Below are 18,536 nucleotides of genomic sequence, written 5' to 3'. Positions count from 1 at the left end.
CACACTACCGGTCAAGTTTGGACACCTACTCATTCCAAGGTTTCTTTTCACTATTTTCTACATTATACAATAAGTGAAGACATCAAAACTAAGACATAACATATGGAATCATGTAGTTAACAAAAGTGTTTAAACAAATCACAATATTTTATTTGAGATTCTTCAAATAGCCACCCTTTGCCTTGATGACAACTTCGACAGTTCATGTCAGAGCAAAAACCAAGCCATGATGTCGAAGGAATTGTCCGTAGAGCTCACAAACAGACAGGATTTTGTCGAGGTACAGATTTGGGGAAGGGTACCAAAAAAGGTCTGCAGTATTTGAAGGTCCAAGAACACTGGCATCCATCATTCTTAAATGGAAGAAGTTTGAAACCACCAAGACTCTACCTAAAGCTGGCTGCCTGGCCAAACTGAGCAATCGGGGGAGAAGGGCATTGGTCAGGGAGGTGACCAAGAACCTGATGGTGGAGATGGGAGAACCTTCCAGAAGGACAACCATCTCTGCAACACTCCACTAATTAGGCCTTTATAGTAGAGTGGCCAGGCAGAAGCCACTCCTCAGTAAAGGGCACATGACAGCCCGCTTGGAGTTTGCTAAAAGGCATCTAAAGAACTCTCAGACCATGAGAAACAAGATTCTCTGGTCTAATGAAACCAAGATTTAGCTCTTTGGCCTGAATGCCAAGCGTCACGCCTGGAGGAAACCTGGCACCATCCCTACGGTGAAGTATGGTGGTGGCAGCATCATGCTGTGGGGATGTTTTTCAGCAGCAAGGACTGGGAGACTAGTCAGGATCGAGGGAAAGATGAACGAAGCAAAGTATAGAGAGACCCTTACTGAAAACCTGCTCCAGGCGAAGGTTCACCTTCCAACAGGACAACGGCCCTAAGTGCACAGCCAAGACAACGCAGGAGTGGGATCGGAACAAGTCTCTGAACCCGGACTTATACACAATCTCTGCAGAGACCTGAAAATAGCTGTGCAGCGACGCTTCCCATCCAACCTGACAGAGCTTGAGTGGATCTGCAGCGAAGAATGGGAGAAACTCCCCAAATACAGGTGTGGCCAGCTTGTAGCATCATACCCAAGAAGACTCAAGGCTGTAATCGCTGCCAAAAGTGCTTCAACAAAGTACTGAGTAAAGGGTCTGAATACTTATCTAAATGTAATCTCAGTTTTTATTTTTTATAAATTAGCAAAAAAATCAAAACATGTTTTTCCTTTGTCATTATGGGGTATTGTGTGTACATTGAGGTAAAACAATAACCTAACAAAATGTAGAAAAAAGTAAAGGGTTCTGAATACTTTCCGAAGGCACTGTGTGTGTGTATATAAATATATGATCAACAAAGAAAAAGCTTTGTATTACAATTGTTGTAGATTTAATTCAAAAAATATAGTTCCAGCAAAGCCCACAGCCAGGAGCTAGCCAGTAACTGTAGACCTGTTTTATTCACAGTGCCTTGGCTGTTTACCTAAAGAGTTTCTACTTTTCTTCGATTCTCCGTTCCCTGGCTCTGACATGTGCTTGTCCATGTAAATAGCAACTATTTATTCTGACCACGAGCTACAGTGCTGAGATTCCAGTTGACATCAACTGAAATAGAACTGCCCTCTAGAGCGGTGAACAAGCAGCCAAATGAAAAGGGCAGCACTTTGACGGCACGGGAATAAAACATTTATTTCAAAAGGCAAATCTTTTTATTTTTTAATTTTTTAAATACACCCTTTTCAAACATAAGCCACGTGTTAGTGCAATTCAAAGGCAGCGTCATGGTTACGAATGGCTAAATGGAAGGACGATAAGAGGTAAAAGGTATTTGGTTTCACAAAGCGCAACAGCCAAGACTTTTCAGCAATGTGGCGTTGTAAGGCACTTGCATTTTCTTTTAACCGTTGCTATGTACATCTAGGGCTTGATTCAATCCGTATTGCAGAAGTTGAGCACTATAGCGCGATTGAAATTTAACGGTCATTTACGATTGAGCGGACATACGTAGTCTCCGTGAGCGCAGGAACATTGCCTTTAAAGTCTAATCGTGCTATAGAGCTGAACTTCCGCAACATGGATTGAATCGAGCAACTAGTCTAACAACCAATACAAGTCAAGAATCAAACGTCAAAGGATGCAGAGGGAACCAGAATTACATAAGACAAGTGAAAAGAGGACACAAATAGCCTAGCCTAGCCTAACCACAATTAACATGAATAAGCCAAACGATAACGAAGTGAGGTATCACAATGGACGTGCCAACAACAGCTGAGGACGGAGAGTGGCGTCTGATTCGTCGCCAACAAATACATGCTGGGTCATCATACTCCTGTAGAAAACCAAGAGCAGGAAACCACTTCTATAATATAGGAGGTGCGTACAAAACCCGAAAGACAGTACACAGTAGAATAGCTGCAGCATACACCACAAGTCCAATGCAAGCTAACCTTACTTCACGTCGTCCGTTGGAGTCTGCATCGGAGTTGTGGACTATGCAAGTGTGCGTATTTTCTAACCGGTACAAAGTGAAAGTGGTGTTGATCCTGCTTCTCCAGTCACTTGGCCAGTCTGTTATCCTACATGTGCTCCGGGTGGTTCTGCAAACACTTGATAAACTCTGTGACTGGATGGCCCTGGTAGCAGATCTGGTACACAGCGTTGAACAGTGGGAACCTGGGACGAGAGAGGGATCGTTGAGTTGTCACAGTCATTATCTTTGGCCTTTAAGAATAACGGCATTGTTTTTACTATTTCAGATGTATCCGATTATTTGCATTTAACCGAGGTGATTCACTCAACAGAGCCAGAGGTTATTTGTAAGGGAATCACCACATGCAAAGTAACATCAGTTTCTCCAATGGGTGAAAGAGCTGTTTGATTTCTGTGCCAACCTACTTGTCAAGCAGATTTTTGTTCTTTAGGATGACATGGACTTCAGCTGCTGTTGCTGGTCCCTGGAGCTTCTGTCCATTCAGCATCTCTTTCTCCAACTCTTCAATTGACTGAGCAGAATAAAAACATGGCTGTTGAAGTCAAGGCCACTCTCACCCCAAAAACACATTTGAACTAAATTTCACCCCTCTGGCCCCCTTTTTATTTTCAAAGCTTAGGGATAAGGGATAGTGCCATATTTTTGGCAATTATGCGCTTTATCAGATGAAATCATGGATACCATTTCAGTTCTCTGCGTTGGCTAACGAAACTACCACCAACTTCCTTCATACTGGATGCAGAGACATACAAACGGTATCAATGAGGTCATCTGACAACATTTAAAAAAAAAATCCCTTTAAAGCTCTCATCTTCTGTATTTACCCTGTTCCAATCCTAAAGGCTATAATTCAAACCATTTTTCATTTTTACGTCGGCCTGTCTATCTAAAAGCCAATTAAGTCACCGTCTCACCTTCCCTGTCTTGGCAAATTCTTCGGCCACTTTACGATTGCGACCGCCATAGCAGGTCGTGATGAGGTCGGCGACGCCACAACTCTCCAGGAAGGTTGCCGAGGAGACGGGCCCTGCGGTGCAGAAGATGCGTGCGAAGGCGATCATCTCCATCAGCCCCAGTCGGATCACAGCGGCCTTGGTGTTGTCCCCGAAGCCCAGGCCGTCACAGAAGCCCGCCCCCACCGCCACAATGTTCTGACAGCCCCAGAGAGGAGGGCAGGGGTTAATGGCTTCAACACATAAGGACAGACTTTTTTCTTACAAGCACACTTTCTCGCGTCTGCCCATCATCTAAGAAGTAGATGAAGGGCAAGTAGAAAGTATACAATTGGAAATGAGGAAAGTGTTGAGATTTAGACGTCGTGACAACATGACTAGACATTAAGTAAAGCGAGGCTAGGGAGAATCTATAAGGCTGCGTTAACACAGGCAGCCCAATTCTGATCCCTCGCCCAATTATTGGCAAAAGAGCTGTTCTGATTGGTCAAAAGACCAATTAGTGGAAAAGGAATCAGAATTGGTCCGCCTATGTAAACACAGCCTTAATGGTTGAGTGATCACCTTCAGTGCTCCACAGATTTCAACCACATCGGACTCCTCCACTACAGTGACCCGGAAGTTACTGGTCTGCATGAGTTCCTTCAGCAAAGCCCCATGTTCTTTATCCTTACATCCTTGGGAGAGGGATAATTGGAGAGAAATAGTTAACCCTTTTCAATCCTAACATATATTTACCTTTCAAATATTTAATGAAAAACTCTAGCACTTACCATGTGACATAACGAGTAAAACTCAAGGTACAGGCCCTAATTAAAGGCCTAATTACCAGGCTCTAGTTACAGGCTAAGGCACAGGGTTTTCATGGTAAGGTCACATGCAAAAAAAATATGCACTAATGGCCCTCAAAGTTGGCTATTACACCACATTTGATCATTACCGCATGTCAGAGGCATGAAACGAGCGAATGGACTTGAAAACGGGTGGTATAGCCTACACTCTAAAATGTGATGTGGTTCAACGAGAACACTGACATTATGAAAAGGCAGAGTCACACGCCAACTGCAGTGGACAGATAAATTCTGGCCTAATGGCAATCGGAAAACGTCATTACACTTTGGGTGTTTTATGTAACAGAGGTCTCTTTCCATTCACCACTGTTTGGAGGTTGGAAATATGTTGAGAGTGAATACCTTTACTAAATGTCTCCACACATATTGACAAAATAGAATGAAATGAATGCCTTACTTTTCAGTTTGCACTGTATACATTTACCCAAACCAAATGTTCAGAAAGGGGAAGAAAAACAAACAAACACTGGACAGCACACCATTCAGAAGTATGTAAGACAATGATAACCCAAGCCCATTACAATGTGGAATCTAACCGATAGTGGTCTCACAAAACTTCTCATCGGCGACCTCGTTGGCGATGTTGGCCCCCATCAACACACTCATGGCGATGCCCAACTTCTCCTGGATCACATCGGAGACGAGCTTCAGTCCGTCAGGACCCTCATCCACACCCTGGAGTAGAACACGTAGTACACAGTACACACAGTAAAGCCATTCAAAAGACGTACAGCGGGGTTTGAAATGATTGACACCGTTGATAATGATGAGCAATAATGACTGTATAAAATAAATAATTCAAAATACTGAGCTATATTGTATGCTGAAAAAAATTGGGAATTTAAAAGATTTTATACTGATACAATTGCTCAGAGAAAGAGATTTTGTTAAACAAGTATTTTTTGTTGTTGACCATTACCAATAACAGAGGTTAGCATGCATTGACCGTTTTGTAACATTCTCACTCATTATTCACAATTCATTCAGGATTATCCGTAATCATGGTAGGATCCATACTAACGTAGAAGTGTTTAGAAACATATTCTATTCTTATTTATAATAAAAGTGACTCCAAATGACAAATGATTTACCATTCATTTATATTGGGCACAAAATAAACTGAAACAAAACCAAAACGAACTGCAAATACATTTAACAAGTTTGTACGTGCTAGGAATATGGGACAAAATACTAAACTTGACTACTTTATTTAATAAGAATCTTTAGGGGTGTCAATCATTTTGACCCCTACCTTTGAGGGGGGGGGGGGGAAGTATTACTCGTAAAACCAAATCTCTTTCTCTGTAAAATTGTATTACTATAAAATATAGTTTCCTAATTATTTTGGGCAGACAATACAGCTCAGTATTTGAATTTGTTATTTTATACTGTCATTATTGCTCATCTTTATCAGGGCCAAGGGTGTCAATAATTTCAGACCCCACTATATATTACAGTGGAGCTATGACCTACATAACGATATACAATGTCTTCAGAATGTATTCATACCCCTTGACACATTCCATATGTTGTTGTATTACAGTCTGAATTCAAAATGTGTTCTACACACAATACCCCATAATGCCAAAGTGAAAACCTGTTTTTAGAAATTTTGGCAAATTTATTGAAAATTAAATCTCATTTACTTAAGTATTCACACCCAAGTCAATACTTTGAAGAACATTTGGCAGCAATTACAGCTGTGAATATTTCTGGGTAAGTCTAAGAGTTTGTTGTTGATTGTTGCTAGACAACCATTTTTAAGTCTTGCCATAGATTAAGTAGATTTAAGTCAAAACTAACTCAGCCACTCAGGAACATTCACTGTCTTCTTGGTAGATGTGGCCTAGTGTTTAAGGTTATTGTCCTGCTGAAAGGTAAATTCATTCCCGAGTGTCTGATGGAAAATAGACTGAACCAGGTTTACCTCTAGGATTTTGCCTTTGCTTAGCTCCATTACATTTCTTTTTTATCCTGAAAAACTCCCCAGTCCTGAACGATTAAAAGCATACCCATAACATGATGCAGCCACCACCAATATGGAGATTGGTACTCAGTAATGTGTTGGATTGGATTTGGCCCAAACATCTTATTCAGGACCAAAAGTAAATTGCTTTTGCCACATTTTTTGCAGTATTAGTTTAGTGCCGTGTTGCAAACAGGATGCATGTTTTGGAAACTTTCTATTCTGTACAAGCTTCCTTATTTTCACTCTGTCAATTAGGTTAGTATTGTGGAGTAACTACAATGTTGTTGATCCATCCTCAGTTCTCCTATCACAGCCATTCAACTCTGTTTTAAAGTCACCATTGGACTCAGCGAAACCCCTGAGTGGTTACTTTCCTCTCTGGCAACAGAGTTAGGATGTCTGTCTTTGTAGTGACTGGGTGTTTCGATACACCAGCCAACGTGTAATTCATAACTTCGCCATGCTCAACATCTGCTTAATATTATTTTTTTTACCCATCTACCAATAGGTGCCCTTCTTTGCGAGGCATTGGAAAACCTCCCTGGTCTTTGTGGTTGAATCTGTGTTTGTAATTCTGTGTTTGCAGAACCTTCCAGATAATTGTATGTGTAGGGTACAAAGATAAGGTAGTCATTCAAAAACAACACTATTATTTCACCTTATGTGACTTGTTAAGCACATTTTTACTCCAGAACATTATGGGGTATTGTGTGTAGACCAGTGTCCCCCCCCAAAAAAAAATCTCAATTTAATGCACATTAAATTCAGGCTGTAACACAATGTGGAAAAAGTCAAGGGGTGTGAATACATTCTGAAAACAATGTATGCTATTTAGCAGACACCTTTAACCAAAGCGACTTAGTGTCATGCGTGCATACATATTTTTTTTTTTAACATATGGGTGGTCCCGGGAATCAAAACTCTATGATGCCATGCTCTACCTACTGGGCTACTGTTATAGGTCTGCTGAAGAGAGCATGGGTATTAGCCAAACCTTGATGAGTGACATTCCTAGTGCATTAATCTTTATCTTCCCCTTCATGGTGTCACACACTCTGCCAATGAACTGGTGGGGGATCACAAACACTAGGATGTCTGCTTCCTTGGCAGCATCCACCAGCTCAGGAACTGCCAACTGGGGGAGAAACAGGAGAGGGGATAGTCAGGGGCACTGGTCTTGGTCTGCTTCTCTCATGTAGTCCTTGCACATTGTAAATAGAAAAAGAAAGAGCTTTCACTCATAAGCTCCATCATGCACCTTTATTCACAAACAACGTTTTGATCCTGCAAGGATCTTTGTTAGGTTGTACATTGTCAAATTAATGTGTTATTGATTCTAACTAGTGGGTGCCACAGTCCAAAAAGCTACAGTACATCAAAGGTATCAAGAATCTCATTAAAAACTGTTATTTTATAATTGTGTAACATAATGTAAGTGACTGCTTGATCTGTGCTAAATCAGTCAAGTCAGCATGACTCGTCCTACCAAATCTGTTGAGTGCAAGCCAGGGGTTCAAATCAAATCAAAACTTTATTTGTCACATGCGCTGAATACAACAAGTGTAGACCTTACCGTGAAATGCTTACTTACAAGCCGTTAACCAACAGTGCAGTTCAAGAGTTAAGAAAATATATACCAAATAAACTAAAGTAAAAAAATACATAAAAAGTAACACAAAATAACAATAACAAGGCTATATACAGGGGGTATCGATACCGAGTAAATGTGCCGGGGTACAGGTTAGTCAAGGTCATTTGTACATGTAGGCAGGGGTGAAGTGACTATGCATAGATAAACAGCAAGTAGCAGCAGTGTACAAAACAAATGGAGGGGGGGGGGGGGGTCAATGTAAATAGTCCAGTGGCCATTTGATTAATTGTTCAGCAGTCTTATGGCTTGGGTGACAGGAGTTTCTGACAACTTTTGGGGTTGCCTCTGACGTCACCTATTATATTGGTTCTGGATGGCAGGAAGCTTGGCCCCAGTGATGTACTGGGCCGCACGCACTTCCCTCTGTAGCGCCTTACGGTCAGATGCCAAGCAGTTGCCATACCAGGCGGTTGATGCAACCGGTCAGGATGCTCTCGATGGTGCAGCTGTAGAACTTTTTGAGGATCTGGGGACCCATGTCAAATCTTTTTAGTCTCCTGAGGGGGAAAAGGTGATGTCGTGCCCTCTTCACGACTGTTTGGTGTGTTTGGACCATGATAGTTTGTTAGTGATGTGGACACCAAGGAACTTGAAACTCTCGACCCGCTCCACTACAGCCCTGTCGATGTTAATGGGGGCCTGTTTGGTCCGCCTTTTCCTGTAGTCCACGATCAGCTCCTTTCTCATATTGAAGTAGAGGTTGTTGTCCTGGCACCACACTGCCAGGTCTCTGATCTCCTCCCTATAGGCTGTCTCATTGTTGTCGGAGATCAGGCCTATCACTGTCGTCGTCAGCAAACTTAATGATGGTGTTGGAGTCGTGTTTGGCCACGCAGTCGTGGGTGAACAGGGAGTACAGGAGGGGACTAAGTACACACCCCTGAGGGGCCCCAGTGTTGAGGATCAGCGTGGCAGACGTGTTGTTGCCTACCCTTACCACCTGGGGGCGGCCTGTCAGGAAGTTCAGGATCCAGTTGCAGAGGGAGGTGTTTAGTCCCAGGGTCCTTAGCTTAGTGATGAGCTTTGAGGGCACTATGGTGTTGAACGCTGAGCTGTAGTCAATAAACAGCCTTCTCAGTTTCATTCTAATCCGTGGAGATCTCCTCTCGGAAATTGCTATGGGGTGTACTGTGGATTGTAGTGAGTGCTGCAAGGACAGCTGCAACACATAACTGAGCCAGGGCTGAACCTTTACACAGATAGTCCAGCAGAAGGCAGCTGACAGCATTCCCCACAGCAGTTTATTACTCAGCCGGTTTAGTTGTGACAGAACAAACTGTCACATAGCATTAGGCAAAGATGTGATGAGGGTAACAATTAAAACAGGCAAGAAGGGTATTGGTTTCGGGGTAGGTCAATTTCAATTATGTGAATAATGGATTATAGAATGTATTTTTTTAAATTTAAAATCACATTCCTGAGCAGGATTACAACACATAGCAGCATGTGATGTGCTCCTCACCACATTGGGGGGTAGCTTGTGTCCAGGCAGGTACTTGACATTCTCATGGTCAGTGTTGATGATCTCTGTCAGTTTGCGACCGTCCACCATCTCCTCAAACACCCACATGGTCACAGTGTTGTCAAACTTGGAGTTGTGAGCAACATTGGCGCCTACTATCTTGGCAATGGCAGAGCCCCTGTGTAGTAGAGAAATTGCAATGTAAATGATTATATTCACTCTGTTCTTGTAGAAAACCACAATTGCATCCTAGACTGAAGAATGCAAGTGCCAAAAATACTTGACGGAAAGGAGCCCAAACAACTTAATCTTATTGTAAATGTACAATTTGCCAGATTGACCCTTATTTATCCTATTAAATAGGCAAATGGTAGTTGCTCTATTTTATGGTTAAGGGCAATTGGATCGATGGTCACCCAGCTAAAGTTTGTTTGCATGCAGTGGCCAATTATGGCTAACATTACATAATACAACAATGTAACAGCACTATTCATCTCATAACTGGATTAATACCTGTGGTGATACATGAAAGACTACAAATGTTGCAAACTTCACCTGAAACCCCCCCCCCCCCTCAAATCTATATTTTTGGGGAAAACGGCTAACTTCCTGCATTTCAACACATTTTGTCATGAGGCTGAGAGAAAATGTTGCAGTTTTAAAGAAAATGTCCTAGTCTGATAAATCAGGCTGTAATAGACAATTAACTGGTATATACATTCTGAAACTAATACCTGCAAACTAGTGTAAATGTTTCTTACAATTCAGAATGTGGAATACAATATGTAAACTTACTCTACCGGTTGTCTGTGCGGTTTGTTTGTCAGCTGCTCGAAATTTGAGGCAAAATATCAACAGGAAAGTATTATTTACCTGACTTTTTAGAGAGAAGGTAGGTATGGCTTGGTTTGACACAGAGGTAAAAATTTGTTTCATATTGGATAGTCGGTTCTCTCTCGTCAATTGCATTCACCAAGCATGCCATGACAATGAAAATTGGATATTCTGAATCAGGGGAGGATGGAGAACAAGCAACCTTTTGTTTTATTGTTTATTGTTTTATAATAATTCACACAAAAAAGGTGCTGATTGTTCTCCATCCTCCCCTGAATCAGAATATAACATGTTCATTGTCATGGCATGACAATAGCTATTGAGGAGAGAAAACCCAATATAAAAACAAATGTTTTTTTCCCCCTCGGTTGCTTGTAGATTAATTTATACTTTTTTTTGGGACGTACATATCAGCCTTAGCTGGAGTAAAGGAAGATAGTTGCTAAACGGCAGGTAGCCTAGTGGTTGGAGTGTTGGGCCAGTAACCGAAAGGTTGCTAGATCGAATCCCCGAGCTGACAAGGTAAACATCTGTTGTTCTGCCCCTGAACAAGGCAGTTAATCCACTGTTCCTAGGCCATCATCGTAAGTAAGAATTAGTTCTTAACTGACTTGCCTAGTTAAATAAAATAAAGCAATTTGGTGAGTAAGGAACATATTTTGGCATAAAGCTTGCATAGCTGTCTAATGGGAGTTTGAATCACAGCTTCCTGGGCATGAAAGATTAGACCCATCATACTCATTTTCAACCTCTAACATGCTAACTAAACCAGCTGCGTTGTGTGCACAAGTGTAAATAAATAAAAAATGTACACATGCATGTTATTAAATAATTTCATCCACCCTGCTTGCGCACGTCCACAGCTGTCTGCATAGCCAGGTGCTAAAATAGAACTTGGACACCGCAGTCCCACCTCTCCCATCGACTCATTGATTTTTACAAGCATACTAACCCACGTGGGTAATTGAACGATGAACGAGGTCCACACTCCAGTCGGTGAGCATATACCGCTAACGTCTAGCAACCCAAAGGTTGTGTATTTGAATCTCATTATGGATAACTTCAGCATTTTCACTAATTAACTACTACTTTTAAGCTACTTTGCAACTACTTAGCATGTTAGCAAACCCTTCCCCTAACCCTTTAACTACTTAGCTAGCCCTAACCCCTAGCCTAGCTAACATTAGCCACCTAGCTGGCCTAGCTAAAGTTAACCACAACAAAATTGGAATTCGTGTAATGTACACAAGTGTTATTTATTTTTATCAGGGATTCATACAGAGACCAAGGTCTCATTTACAGATGAGCCTTGAATTACATAAATGACAGAAAATACACACATCAATATAAATTAAAATTACAAGCAGAAAGAACATGGTCATAAAAAATAAATAAAAACATTCATCAGTAATAAGGCCCTCAATTATGAAGAAAGAAAAGTGTGTACACACGAAATGCATTGTGATAAATCATGTACAAACAAAAAGTGGACTTTTCCATGTGCCTGTCACGAATTTTGAAAAAATCGTGTGTCTATTTCACAATAAGTTGTGGTGGTGTGTTGTGCGTTCTGACTTCAGTGCAGCTCAGTGTAAACAAGCTTAATGGTAGGAAGCTTAATGGTAGGGTCTGAATCTTCTGGCAAGTAACACAACAACCCAATGTTTATCTCCAGTTCCAGGACAAATTAGCTAGCAACAGAAAGCTAAATACAATGCCCATGAATGTTTCATGTGTGTTTCGACCGGTCGTCAAATTAATATAGTTGGCTTTGGTATTTTAACCTGTGTGTCATGAACGCATCTGGTGACAATTGACCAAAATTAAACATGCAGAACCAGTTTGGCCACGCCGTAACGCACAGATAGTGCAGGGGGCCCCCGACCATCGGTGATCCGTTCTAGCATAAGTTACCGCTCGAGCGACCTGTTTGAAAATGCGGCTAGAATTAGCCGGTCAGTCAAGCCAAGCTATGTTAGCTAGCTGCAGTACACCCACACACAAAGTCTTCAAAATAGATACATTTTCTTACCAATTGCCAGAGCCAATAATGCAGACTTTCTTTGGAGTTGCCATTGAAAAGACCCTTGCCGACGGACAAAACTGTCATGTGAAGGCAGCGTACAGAGGGCTTGGCAAATTTAGCTCTTATTTCATTGGTTAGTCTAAGGTAGACACAGTCCCGCCCACTATTTTCAGCCGCGTATCACTGAGAGCATTCGATTATCTGGTCCGTTTTGCCCCGGTGAAAGGAGATTACACCGGGTGAAAAGTATTTGCATTCGTTTTGTAACCCGGCTGCCTACCAGGCGTGAGCCATGGCGAAGTCGTCTCAAAACAAAAGTGACGTAGGTTAAGCGCTTAAGCACGTGGATTAATGAGCAGGATTCTCTGTTTTTCATGCAAAAGGGATTGCTGATGTTAAATACGCTTTAATTCGAACATATATTTCGAACATATACAAAGAGATTTGTTGTATGTTTCTGAACGACGATGCTGCCTTGTTGACAACATGACCGAGCGGCGCAAAATACTGTTCGATTTGAGAAGGGCTCTTCCCTCACAGCTTTTGTCCGTTCACGTCACGGGCCATAGACCGGTGCTCCACGGTTCAGCTTAATCGAACTCTGCCAGTCGTTGTCGAGTAGCCTAACCTAGCTGAAAAGTAATTTGGCCAACGGATCCATGTGGGACAATTTTAATTGATGAAATTTAGAAAATTAAAAGTCACACTTTGAGGGACATACAGCTCTTCATAATTCTTAATGAGAAACTATTAAATCAAAGCTGAGACTTGCATCATAACCTTGGATGACCTTGGATATATACACCTTGAATAAAAACCAGCCTTTGTTAAAGAATAGTTTAGCAGGGCTGACATACTCAACATTCCACTGATCTCAATTCAAATTATTTCATATCTGCAACTCGGCAGATTTAAAAGGAGAGGGCAAAATATTTACTTTGTTACACCTTTCCCTCAGGCAGGGATGCATCTCTCTTTCAATTACATTTTTACTACCCTGCCCGTTTGTATTTTAGCCATCTTTAACTATCCTCCCAATACTGTGACTAATCTCAATGGGTTTAGTGTGTCTCATGCAGAAGATGTTCATGTAGCATTCATCTCCTCTGCTGGGTATGGGTGTTGTTCATTGTCTCAATTGTACATTTCACAGACCATAATCTCGTAACCAACACTAACTGGCAGAAGGAGGGAGTCTTGTGTGAGACACTATTGAAGTGTTGTAACAAAAGGGGACCTTGTTGGGGGGAGGAACTGGTCACAAGGAAACACAGACATTCCAATAGAATAATATATTCAGCAGTTTAGATTTGACAATATGGTCAAATAGAGGAAGTTTTCAGTTGTTTTTTACACAGAAAGTGCCTATTCAGACATGGTTTACATAGACCCTGGTTGTAAACTTCCTTGACCCCATGTTGTGAACAAATATTTTGGTATGGTAATTCCTTTTAAGATTAAGTTCTGGGAAGTATTGTACGTGCTTTGTAGTACAGGAAAGGTATAGCTAGCATGGATATGAAACAGTTGTAAGGAGTTTGGGCCATCATAAAAAAATTATTAAGACCGACTTCAGATCTTGCCAAAAATGAAGCCAGATTCCGCTGAATTGAAATGTCATTATACTTTATTGTTGCTTTGGAGACAAATAAAACATTTGAAAACATGTAAACTGGTAGGCATAGTATTAATAGAAAAACAAAGGTAAGATCACATACACATACTGTAGCTACATTAATTACATCAACAACAATAGGCAAGACTCTGTAATCACGATCAGAACATTATCCATATTCCTTACTTGCAGCATTTTATTTACATTCAATTTATATGTTGATGATACTGTTGTGCTTGAGAATAACACTACACAGTTACACACTATCATATAACTCCCCTTTTCCTATGAGAAAGACATCTAGCATGGTTATATGAGGCATGAGTGATAAGAGATTGGCTTCATCATTTGTAGGTGTTCCTAACTACCTCCAATGGTTCATACTAAAATATATTGTAGTAACAGTGGTCCAATTGTTTAACATTGGGGAATCAGGCAATGTTACCATTGTCAAAGAGGTGGTTTGACATCTGTCATCATAGTTCTATCTAGTCTATTCATTTAGCTCTAAAACTATTAACAAGAAAGCACCATTTGGACTTTTATTTCTTAGAAAATGGTGAACAATCTTTTCAATTAAAAAATGTATTGGTTTTTACACTATAATACATTATGAAAATGCAACTTCATTGAATTGTGTCAACTTGACCAATTGGACAGAGGGAGTAAATTAGAAAACGGGCCAATTTTATGACTGTTATTCATCAACTTGAGAAAGTGTATTACTTTTGAAGTATCACACACACGTACATTCAAAACACAAACAGACACACTCAAATAAAGCATGCTCCCCCCACCCACCCACACACACACACAACCATACACATAAACAGACAACAGATGTAACATGGACAAACATGCCAATATACTGCTTACAGAAAACACACAGTTTATGATGACATACATGCAACCCAGTGGTGAGCCCTGAAGATCTCATCACACATTCAACCAATATCTACAAGTTGATCAGAGGACATTTCCCACCATCACACACCCAAAGCCAAAATCCCTTAGTCCTGGTCTCTATATCTACATGTAGCCCGAGTAAAATTACATTCTCAGAAGACACAAGAACAATTGTATTTTGTACTGAACAAAAATATAACGCAACATGTAAAGTGTTGGTCCCATGTTTCATGAGCTGAAATAAAAATCCCAGAAATGTTCCATATGCACAAAATGCGTACTTCTCTCAAATTTTGTGCACAATTTGTTTACATTCTTTTTAGTGAGCATTTCTTATTTGCCAATATAATCCATCCACCTGACAGGTGTGGCATATCAAGAAGCAGATTAAACAAGCATGATTATTACAGAGGTGCACCTTGTGCTGCGGACGATAAATGGCCACTAAAATGTGCAGTTTTGTCACATAACACAATGCCACAGATGTCTCAAGTTTTGAGGGAGCATGCAATTGGCATGCTGATTGCAGGAAAGACCACCAGAGCTGTTGCGAGAAAATTGAATGTTCATTTCTCAACCATAAACTGCCTCCACCATTGTTTTTGAGAATTTGCCAGTACGACCAACCGGCCTCACAACCACAGACAACGTGCAACCACGCCAGCCCAGGACCTTCCCATAGAGGCTTCTTCACCTGCAGGATGATCTGACACCAGCCACCCAGACAGCTGATGAAACTGAGGAGTAGTTCTGTATTCTGATTGGCTGGGTCTGGCTCCCAAGTGGGTGGCCTATGCCCTACCAGGCCCACACATGGCTGCTACCCTGCCCAGTCATGTGAAATTTGTAGATTAGTGCCTAATGAATTTATTTCAATTGACTGATTTCCTTATATGAACTGTAACTCAGTAAAACTGTTGAAATTGTTGCATGTTTAGTTTATGTTTTTGCTCAGTATACATGGGATGAAATAGCCAGTTTCATGACGTTGTGGGCTGCAGTAATTATCATCAAGCAAGCTATACGTGGCTATCACTAATCTTGCACCAGTGGAGATCTAAGTGCTATTGAAGTGTTACGCATTACCCATCATCAAGATTCTGTACAAATAAGCTTTATACTCTGACTTCTGTCTACTTTTGAATGAAACTGAAATGCTCCACTTCCTTACTATCTTGTGTTCTAATTGGCTCAGCAGGTGAAGTCCTCTGAGTTGCTCCGCTCTGTGTGATAAGGTAGCATATTGGCAGAGTATGGAGGTGGTGGATGAGAATTGTCACGGAGAGACTGGGGTGGATAATGTGAAATGGATAGTTGGTGACAAAAAAAGAGTGGGAGTATGAGCCAATAACAAAACAAAAAGACAAGTTAAACTTAAAGGGTAGGAAGCATGAGTTTTTAGTCACCAATGTAACAACACAGTGTGATCAAAGACTTATTGTAAACTGGGTGGTTCAAGCCCTGAATGCTGATTGTCTGACAGCTGGTATGACAGGTATGACCAAAAAAATATTTTTACTGCTCTAATTATGTAGGTAACCAGTTTATAATAGCAATTAGGCACCTCAGTGGTTGTGATATATGGTCAATATTCCACGGCTAAGGGCTGTGTCCAGGCACTCCGCGTTGCGTCGTGGTTAAGAACAGCCCTTAGCCATGGTATATTGGCCATATACCACACCTCCTCGAGTCTTATTGCTTAAGTAACTTAGTTGTAGTCACGATCTGGTTACCTATAAGTACAAACATAGTTATATATTTGGGTTATTACATGTTTATAAACTAATTTACTGATATCTTCTAAACTACCCACAATGCACTATTTCTCACTGTAATATGGATAATCTACTCTGTGCTACCGAGTTTGTATGCTAGCTCGGTAGCTAGCTCAAGCTGGCTATCGTTAGCCATTAGCCATGCTAGCATGTAATTACATTCCAGACCAAGTGTTGATGGTGGTGAGCTACAATCCACTAATCAGAAGGAAGTGTAATGTAAACAATGAACAGATGGGGCACGTGCGGCCATGCTGCATCATGATGCGCTCCATGGACTTTGTGACTGTGTTATGGTGCCTTCTTGCTGTGGGCTCAAAAAGAAAGAGAAAATCATACCTGCTTGCTCTAATTGTGTAGTACAGCATCTGTTCTCCTTTTTGTTTTGTCAACTTTTTGGCATGTTCTCTGGCTACAGGAGTTTTGTAACTTTTTTCACCTTGGCTTGGTGCTAGCCCACTAGCTGACTGACATCTGGAATCTATCTATTTTGGATTTTTCTCACTATATAGCTATTGGATTTTCCTGACTCTTCCTCCCTGGTGAAGCGCCCGCCTCCCCCTTGCTTTGGTAGCTAACTCAGCCTGTACTCTTTTAAAAGTGTTACTATCGGATGGGCCCCAGCCATGAATCTGTAAGTCTCTGCTCTTTCTTTGCTTTTGATCTGCGGTTATAGTTGTGATGTGTTTGTGGTGGTTGGCTAGGCTGGCTGGGCTAATAGCTAGTTGGCTAAATAGCTATTGTTACCTGGCTGACTAAGATAACTTCATACTGTATAGCTAACATTATTTTGATAACTGGTTAGGTGGCGTTGTGTATTTCCAAAACATTGGTTTACTTTAATGTAGCAGTAAGCTAGGTGTTGATAGCAACTGGCTGACTCATTCAGTGCTAACATGACGTTAGCAGGCTGGTAGGGCTAACATTAGCAGGCTAGTAGTGATACCATGAATAGGCTAGTTGGCTAGCAACCTTGCACTTTGATTTGTAACAATAAATTCATAAAGTATTTGTTTGTAAGTTGGCCGAAAATGTAATTGAAACCAGTAGTCATGAGTGCATTTGGACTTTTGATATGTATTTTAAGGAAAATCCATATGTTACATGTGGTTATGTTTATGCTACCTACCCTGTAAACTCATGAAAGACACCCAGTGAGAAAAGCAGAGTTAAGGGACAATATAGCATTTAAAAGTGTATCCTTTTGTAGATATGCTTTAAACATTTTTAGAAAGCACCCTTTTAAATTAGACACTACGAATTTTAAGATTTTCCGATTTTTCAAAAAATATAGATGAGACAACTTGATGGAAATTGATGGGGTGAAGACATGTTTCTCAAGCTGATACACAACACCACAACCTCCATTGATATCCATTTTAACTATACTGTTGCTCAGAAAAAAATATCAGCTGAAGTTTTGGAGATAATACTTTTCTATATTTGGATCTTTGATTTGGCATTCCATTGTTCTGTTGCAAAGCAATTTACATTAGCCAATGAAATCTAAGGGATGCATGTGGATCATTGGATTGGTTGTCTTGTATCCTGCTGTGTGCAAGGTAAAACTAGGAATATCCCCCCACACACATTCATGAACCTCACCAGGTACGTTCTTTTAGAACACATTTTCTTTTACAAAAACAACCTGGCTTCATGCACATGAAATTCTTAATTGAGATGTTTAGACATGAAGCAATATGGCTGCCTTCTTCTGAGAGCTGCAAATGCTTAGTGAAAGTTACTGACGTGACATTTCACATCGTCCAGGCTCAGAACAGCTCCCTGGTCGTTGTTGCTGTGCTTGTGTTTCTTATCTGAGCTTCGACAGAGCTTGTACTTTATCACCTGTAAGGAAACATAGATACGAAGGTCAGTGATGCTCTCGATTTGAGACAAAGGCTGGTAAGAGAAAAGGTGGACATTTTTGGAGTCATTCCTGTGTGTGTGCCTCTCTCTTTGAGAGTTATGTGTAGCAAGCATACTTTTCTGATTTTCTAAGAGCTT

General features: G+C 40.9%; 2 protein-coding genes across 2 annotated transcripts in view; both read right to left on the bottom strand.

The window, feature by feature from the left end:
- Positions 1-1,659: 1,659 nt before the first annotated feature.
- Positions 1,660-12,358, bottom strand: LOC120059478 (glycerol-3-phosphate dehydrogenase [NAD(+)], cytoplasmic). Its single transcript, XM_039008560.1, has 8 exons — positions 12,240-12,358; positions 9,374-9,551; positions 7,255-7,395; positions 4,828-4,966; positions 4,005-4,117; positions 3,402-3,638; positions 2,892-2,998; positions 1,660-2,669 (listed from the first exon to the last, which is right to left on the bottom strand). Exons 1-8 carry the CDS (start codon positions 12,281-12,283, stop codon positions 2,573-2,575), a joined length of 1,056 nt encoding a protein of 351 aa, XP_038864488.1. The 5' UTR covers positions 12,284-12,358; the 3' UTR covers positions 1,660-2,572.
- A 2,894-nt stretch (positions 12,359-15,252) lies between these two features.
- The window catches only part of LOC120059477 (acid-sensing ion channel 1-like), an 82,712-nt gene continuing 79,428 nt past the window's right edge, over positions 15,253-18,536 (bottom strand). The window contains exon 10 of the mRNA XM_039008559.1: positions 15,253-18,377. Within this exon, the coding sequence (XP_038864487.1) occupies positions 18,261-18,377 (117 nt within the window). The 3' untranslated portion in view covers positions 15,253-18,260. The remainder of the gene's footprint in view (positions 18,378-18,536) is intronic.

The sequence above is a fragment of the Salvelinus namaycush genome, chromosome 14 (assembly GCF_016432855.1).
Source record: "Salvelinus namaycush isolate Seneca chromosome 14, SaNama_1.0, whole genome shotgun sequence".
NCBI classification, from domain to species: Eukaryota; Metazoa; Chordata; class Actinopteri; order Salmoniformes; family Salmonidae; genus Salvelinus; species Salvelinus namaycush.
Note: the sequence above shows the minus strand (reverse complement) of the source record. Positions and strands in the feature narration are given on the sequence as shown.

Bases quoted from the DNA above. Each gene is read 5' to 3' on its own strand.
- LOC120059478 (XM_039008560.1), bottom strand. From the start codon at position 12,283: ATGGCAACTCCAAAGAAAGTCTGCATTATTGGCTCTGGCAATTG. The intron at 4,967-7,254 runs GTTTGGCTAATA...GTTCTACTCCAG, and splicing joins TAGGAATGTCACTCATCAAG to GGTGTGGATGAGGGTCCTGA. The intron at 4,118-4,827 runs GTTAGATTCCAC...CCCTCTCCCAAG, and splicing joins GTTTTGTGAGACCACTATCG to GATGTAAGGATAAAGAACAT.